Source organism: Malania oleifera, chromosome 6 (genome assembly GCF_029873635.1).
Source record: "Malania oleifera isolate guangnan ecotype guangnan chromosome 6, ASM2987363v1, whole genome shotgun sequence".
NCBI classification, from domain to species: domain Eukaryota; kingdom Viridiplantae; phylum Streptophyta; class Magnoliopsida; order Santalales; family Ximeniaceae; genus Malania; species Malania oleifera.
This window is the reverse complement of record NC_080422.1, coordinates 33,492,910-33,500,126: the sequence shown is the minus strand read 5'-3', so window position 1 is coordinate 33,500,126 and position 7,217 is coordinate 33,492,910. Positions and strand designations below refer to the sequence as shown.

The following is a 7,217-nucleotide window of genomic DNA, read 5'->3' as shown; positions in this document are numbered from 1 at the left end:
TTTTGGAAAAACTAAGATATGGATATTTTCCCTATGATTATTATATTATGATTATCAGTCTAAAATTGTGTGGCATGAGGAATATGAAATAATATGTTTATAATGGGAATGTGACTGATACTAAAATATATGATTTGTACTGAAAAATAATGTTATGAAAACCACAGATATGATTTTATAAAGTAACAAAATTATGAGATATACAGATATGTTTTTATAAAAATATGATAATATGAGATATGCTGATATGCTTTATGTAGATATCATGATTTTAGAAATATAAATATGTTTTATACTGAAATGATAATATGTGATATACACAGATGTGTTTATATAGAAATGATGATATGTGTTATACATAGAAATGTTTTAAACAAAAATGATGAAATGAGATATATACAGACATGAAATGAGATATATACAAATATGATGAGATATACAAACATGATGAAAAATGAACATAAAAATGTGGAAATAAGAACCCTAATGGATCGAAATATACAAAGAGCATAGTACCATTGCTAGCATATGTGTTAGTGCAACCACACGTCTTGGATAGAGCGGCGTGATAGTCGATAGGGCTTGTGAAGAGTAGAGTTACCCCCTGGGGTCCGGACTAGGATTGGGTAGGCCAATCGCACTACAAATGCATTTAATTTTAATCTAACCTGGTAAGTTAGCCACGATTAGGTCTCGCCTTCGGGCCGCACAACCCGGTCATGTGAGGTGAATATATGACGATGTAACATGAATATCCTTAGGATGATTTCTCATTAAAGACGTGATAATTGTATGTTACAATATGATGAACAACCATGAGTTACAGATGCGTTGTGCTATATGTTGGTGGATACTCATGGGCTGGAATATGAATATGAGAAATAAAGTGAAAGATGAACAACCATAAGTTACAGATACGTAGTGTTGTATACTGGTGGATACTCATGAGTTAGAACTTGAATATGAGAAATGAAAACTTATGAAACTATGTTTATACATATATGTATTTCTCAGTTGATATAATTTTTTAAATGAATGTGTTATGATATACCAAAACTCATATTGCCACACACTATCAATACTTTATTCTGTCTTACTGTGAGGTTTCTCACCCAAAATTTAAACATTTTAGGAAATCAAGATAGGCAAGTGGAGTGAGGTCCGAGATAGTGGAGATATAGTACCCTAGTATTCAGGGTAAGTATTTTAGAGTTGGGGATATGTTATGTATAGTCCTAGAGTATTTTATGGATTTTTGGGGATGTATATGTATATGTGTGGAGGTTATAGCACTCTGATAGCTACATGGATAGTATGTTTTGATGGGCAGATTTCCCGATACCCCATTTCGGGTCGAATCATTTTGATATATGGTATTAGAGATGTTTATTAGATAATCGATTATTATTGTTTATTATTATATTAAAAATGGTAGAAAAATCAGGGCGTGACACAGGGCGACACTAGGGGAACCTATGGGTGCGACCAGGTCAACAGTGACGATCTTCTGTGCGAGATTTTCTTCTGCAGCTTCTTGTTTTGAATTTTAAATCTTGTAAACCCTTTTGGACATAAAACTTAGATGTATTTATCAAATTTAAATGCATGCACGCACACACGCACACACACACACACATATATATATATATATGAATATAAATGGATTACTCTTTCATGTAAATATGTGTGTGTGTGTGTGTGTGTGTGTGTGTGTGTGTGTGTGTGTGTGTGTATATATGTATGTATATATTTAAAACAATGGTGTTTGAGATCCTTTGGATACTCAACTACTCTATCAAAATAATAATCACATCTCCCTACCCTCTTTTTACTTAAATGTCAAGATATTCTCTCAAATGAAAAGTCCTAACCACCAAAACTTGAATTCAAACCATTTAATATGGAGAGTCTTAAGTTTGCATGTAAATATATTTTAGTTAATTAAAATGATTTCACATCACACCACATGCTTAAATTATTATACAATTTAAATGAAGTCATCCACGTTTACACACGTATTACCAACTATGCATAAGGAACTGCATATATATATATATATATATATATATATATATATACACCAAACCTTATTTGGAAGAATATATCCTTTTTTTTTTTTTTTGTTGAATTGTTACGAGTAATGCAAGAGGGGAAAAAATAAAGAACTAATATTATAATTATTTATAATTGATTGGCTAGGCGTTCAAGTTCAGAGTTCTTGTGGGGTAGCTCGGTCGCGTGGCGTGCCTGGTTGGGAGTTGGGTAGGATGCTCCCCAAGTCCCATGTTAATATTCCTAAACTCAATTTATTCATTTTATTCTCTATTTTGGCTTAAATTATTAAACACGTTTAATTTACACATATAAAAGCATGCGGAGACCCGTACCCAAAACCAAGCAAATACATGCCTTGTTTTACTCATGGCAATTACTTCGACAGCTCAATCACATGCTGTCTTTGCACTTTCCCTCACAATCACAATCCTCGCTTGCTTCGTCTCCCTCTCGGAATCCCACTCCACCGGCGGCTTCACCGTCGACCTCATCCACCGGGACTCACCCAACTCCCCCTTCTTCAACCCCGCCGAAACGATCTCCGTGCGCGTGAGCAACGCGATCCGGCGGTCCGTCAACCGCGCGCACTCCCTCCACTCCCGAGCTTCATCCGTCTCCGGTCGACGAACAGGACCATCCAAGATAATTAACACCAATGGCGAGTACCTCCTCAACATATCCATCGGAACGCCGCCGTTTTCGATCTTCGCAATCGCCGACACCGGCAGCGACCTCACGTGGACCCAGTGCCGGCCTTGCAAGCGCTGTTACAAGCAAAACTATCCGCTGTTTAACCCGAGACGCTCCACCACTTACCGGCCCGTACGGTGCGGGTCGAGAACCTGCAGAGCTTTGGTCCAACCCGCGACTTGCTCTCGGCGGCGCAAATCTGGGATCTGCCGATATTCGGTGAAGTACGGGGACGGGTCCTCCACAAACGGCGTCGTTGCGGCGGAGAGGATCGCTCTGGGCACTTCCTCCCGCAGTGCCGTTTCGCTCCGGCAGGGGATATTCGGGTGCGGATACGACAATAAGGTCCTTGGCAATGAGGCCGGGTCGGGTGTGATCGGACTCGGAGGCGGGCCCAGTTCCATCATTTCGCAAATGGATCCTCTCATTGCCGGGAAATTTTCCTACTGCTTGGTGAATATTTACCGGTCGGGAAAATCCAGCAAGATGAGATTTGGAAATGCAGCGGTGGTCTCGGGGCGTGGGGCGGTCTCCACCCCCTTATTTTCTCACCCGGGGGACACTTTCTATTACTTACGACTAGAAACGATCACGGTCGGAAACAGAACGAAAGCGGAATATTCCGAGAGTTTTGCTTCTTCTTCTTCTTCTTCGTCGGCGATGGCCGGTAACATTGTCATAGACTCCGGTACGACGGTCACGCGTCTGGCAACGCCGCTTTACCAGAAGCTGGTGGCGATGGTGAAGAGTGCGGTTCGTTTGCCGCTGGCGGAAGACCCCAGCGGGGTTCTCGATCTCTGCTTTAGCTCTGGGGATGTGGTGGGGCCCAAACTGACGGCGCATTTCGCCGGCGGCGCGAAAGTGGTGTTGATGCCTTTGAATGCGTTCGTGAAAGTGGCGGATGAAGTTCTGTGCTTAGCGTTTGCGCCGTCAGACAATCTGGCAATATGGGGGACTTTGGCGCAGATGAACTTCCAGATAGGATATGACCTTAAGAAGAGGACGGTGACTTTTAAGAGGGCAGACTGCCCCAGGGTGTAGCGGGATTTGCACGCTGTCTGCGTTCTTGTATTTTATGTTTAATTTGCATGTTAACCTTCTTTTCTTTTCTTTTGTTTTTTTTTTTTTTTTTTTCTGCTTCTGATTTGCCTTTCAATTTTTTGTCTGCTGTGTTCAAATTAATTAATTAATTAATCAAGGCAACCTACTTTTAAGAGTGTTGGATTGGAATAAATTGGAAATGTTTAGTTGGGACTCTAATAATGGATGAGAATGTATTCAGGATTTGGGATAGGAAAAGAGTAATCATTGCACTTTTAATAATAGTACTCTTTTTTTAATGACATGGGAACTCCTGTATTAGCCTTTTAAGTCCGATTCCTATTTTAATTCTGATAAAGTACATGTTACTTGTGTGTGTATTTAATGTGTGAACAGATTTAAATTTCAGCACACATAAGGAAAAGAAAAATGGAAGCTAAAATTGAATTTAAAAGTTCACATTATTTGACGTATTCCAAGAAGGCATCAGAGTAAAGATGAAGAAGAAGACTTATGTTTTTAATTTGTAATGCATTTTAGTCTTTAATTTGGTATATAATAAATGTATGACATGCATGATGTGGATGTAAGTTCAAAATGACCATAGACTGACTATAGGGATCCAAACCTGACCTTAAGGGACCCAACCTAAACTCAAAATCTTTTTTTTTAAAAGCTAAAACTTATATAAAGGTTTTTAAAATAACTTAAGTCAAAAACATGATTTGCAAAGACTTTAATCGACCGACATTAGGTTTTTAGGCTTAATTAAAAAGTCTCGATCAACCGTACCCTTCTAGTTATAATCAGCTCAGTCGACCGAATAGACTGTAGGCTAGAAGTCAAAATTTTGACTAAGGCTTGGTCGACCGAATCAACCAGAAGTCAATATGTTGACTTCCCTCGATCGATCGTTTTGATTTGAACATACCTTCCTCCGTCGACTGAACCATAATTATCTAACACCCCAAGTACTTCATTGACCAACCTTGTGTTCATATATGCCTTGGTTAACTAAAGCTATATAAGTAGCCGACTATATCTTTGCCTTGGTTGACCGAACTAATGAAAGGTTCAAAATCGCCTTGAGATGGTTGACCAACCTTGCAGTTCAAACTAGCCTCGGTCGACAAAACTTATAAAAGTGATCGACTGATCCTTGCCCTTGGTCGATCGAAACTCTCGGGTTGGAGTATTTTTACCGCAAGTAAATACTACAAAAAAAATTAATTTTTAGTGACGAAATTAATAATGACGGATTCAATTTCGTCACTAAAAGTAAGTATCAGTGACGGTTTTAGTAATCGTTACTAATACAGCACTATTAATTCGTTACTAATAGGTTCGTTACTAAAACCGAAAAAAAAATAGACGTGGGAAATCATGTTTCACGCATAAATTATCTCGAGAAAATATTAGCGACGATTTCTACGGTATTAGTGACGAATTAAATTTGTTACTAAAAGATATTCAATAGTGACGATTAAAGAACCGTCACTACTATTATTTTTATAAAAAATAAGAATTTTTATTTCAGAGTATCAGTGACGAATGTGTATATTCATCACTATTGGCCCTTATTAGTGATGGATTTGAGAACCGTCACTAATACTTCCCTTCTTTAAAAACAAATAAGAATTTTTTATTCAGAGTATTAGTGATGAATATGTATATTCGTCACTATTGGCTCATTATTAGTGATCGATTTGAGAACCGTCACTAATACTTCCCTTTTTTAAAAATAAATAAGAATTTTTGATTTAAAGTGTTAGTGATGAATATACATATTTGTCACTATTGTCCCATTATTAGTGACGAATTTGAGAACCGTCACTAATATTTCCCTTATTTAAAAATAAATAAGAATTTTTTATTATGAGTATTAATGACAAATATTTATATTCATCACTATTGGCCCTTATTAGTGACGGATTTGAAAACCGTCACTAATACTTCCCTTCTTTAAAAATAAATAAAAAACTTTTATGGAGAGTACTAGTCACGGATCTGGAACCGTGACTACTGCTCTTTTATTTTTAAAAAGTTAAAAAAAGTCACCACTAGACTCTTATTAGCAACAGATTTGGGACCGTCACTACTGCCTTAGTATTTTTTTTTTTTTTTAAAAAAAATTAGAAGACGAGTATTAGTGACAATTGTAATATCCGTCACTATTAATCCATTAGTAGTGACGGTTTGGAGGTTTCGTCATTACTAGTTCTTTTATTTAAAAAAATTAATTCATTTCCCACTAGTAGTGACAGTTATGGGATTCGTCACTACTAGTTCTTTTATTTGCAAGGTTTCGCCCCAATCCTCCTCTGTTCCCCCCTTTCCCTTATCTTTTTCCCGCTCCTCTCCCAATCGTCCCCCAACGGATTCTCCTCTCTCTGTTACAACTCCGTTGCCATTCGTCGCAGCTCGAGGGTCCGTTGCCATTCGCAAACCATTGCAGTTCAAGAGCCTGTCGTCATTCGTTCACTGGCCGTCGCAGCCGAGGGCCCGTCACCGTTCATTCGTAGAACCCGTCGCCATCGCAGCCCCTCACCTTCGCTGTCACCTACAGAGAGGTTAGGAAGGTAGAATTTCTGTTCTGCCTTAAGCTTAGCAACCACTTAGGGTTGTTTAAGTTTGCGTCTTCTACGTCTTGCTTGTAGCAAAGAACGAAAAGGACTCTAGTTGTATTTTTGCTCTCCCAGTCTGCTCCATTGTCTACTATGTTATGTTTTTCATTGTTTAGTCATGGGAAGAAAACTTGAATTCTTACAAAAGCCAATACTTCTTTGAGCTCAAGTATGACAAGAACCAAATACCGAGAGGGTTGGAATTGTGAAAATGATAAAAACACTTTTGGGGGCTATTTTGGAGAGGGGGGGGGGGGGGCGCCATTGTCATCCTAATTTCTTTGTTATGGCTACTTCTCAATGGTAGAAATTCTGTGATGGTTTAGTCATCATTTTTTTTTCAGGCGCTTGGAACATAAATATTCAATTTTTTCAACGCTTGTATTTTTAAGTTTGTCACTTTACAGTTTTCATAGTGACTTATGATATCTTTTATTCCTAAACCTATCTTTCACCCATTGGTGGCCTGTGTGATACCATAATATGATGCAACTACGACACATGATCATAATATTCAGAAAATCAAATATGTATTGGTGGGATTATTTAGCGGTCTAGTTGATGCACCTGCTCTTGTGATGTGCTTCAAAACCCACCTCTTAGTACATATTCTTTTGATTTGAAAGTACTTGGTGGTTTCACCATCAGCTTCCATTCATCCTATACTCAATTGATTGGATGAATATCTTATTTATTTTTAATTCTTTTTTTTATTTCCTATCATTTGAAGTGTTTGGATGGGCCATGGGGAATGAATTATTTTTTTTATCTTGCAAGGCCTTTGAAATGAATCCATTTTGCTTGTTC

At 38.1% G+C, this 7,217-nt stretch overlaps 1 protein-coding gene across 1 annotated transcript; it reads left to right on the top strand.

The window, feature by feature from the left end:
* Positions 1-2,421: 2,421 nt before the first annotated feature.
* Positions 2,422-3,786, top strand: LOC131158552 (aspartic proteinase CDR1-like). The gene has a single exon (XM_058113421.1). The coding sequence runs from the start codon at positions 2,422-2,424 to the stop codon at positions 3,784-3,786; it is 1,365 nt and encodes a 454-aa protein (XP_057969404.1).
* Positions 3,787-7,217: the final 3,431 nt, after the last annotated feature.

Bases quoted from the DNA above. Each gene is read 5' to 3' on its own strand.
- LOC131158552 (XM_058113421.1), top strand. From the start codon at position 2,422: ATGGCAATTACTTCGACAGCTCAATCACATGCTGTCTTTGCACTTTCC.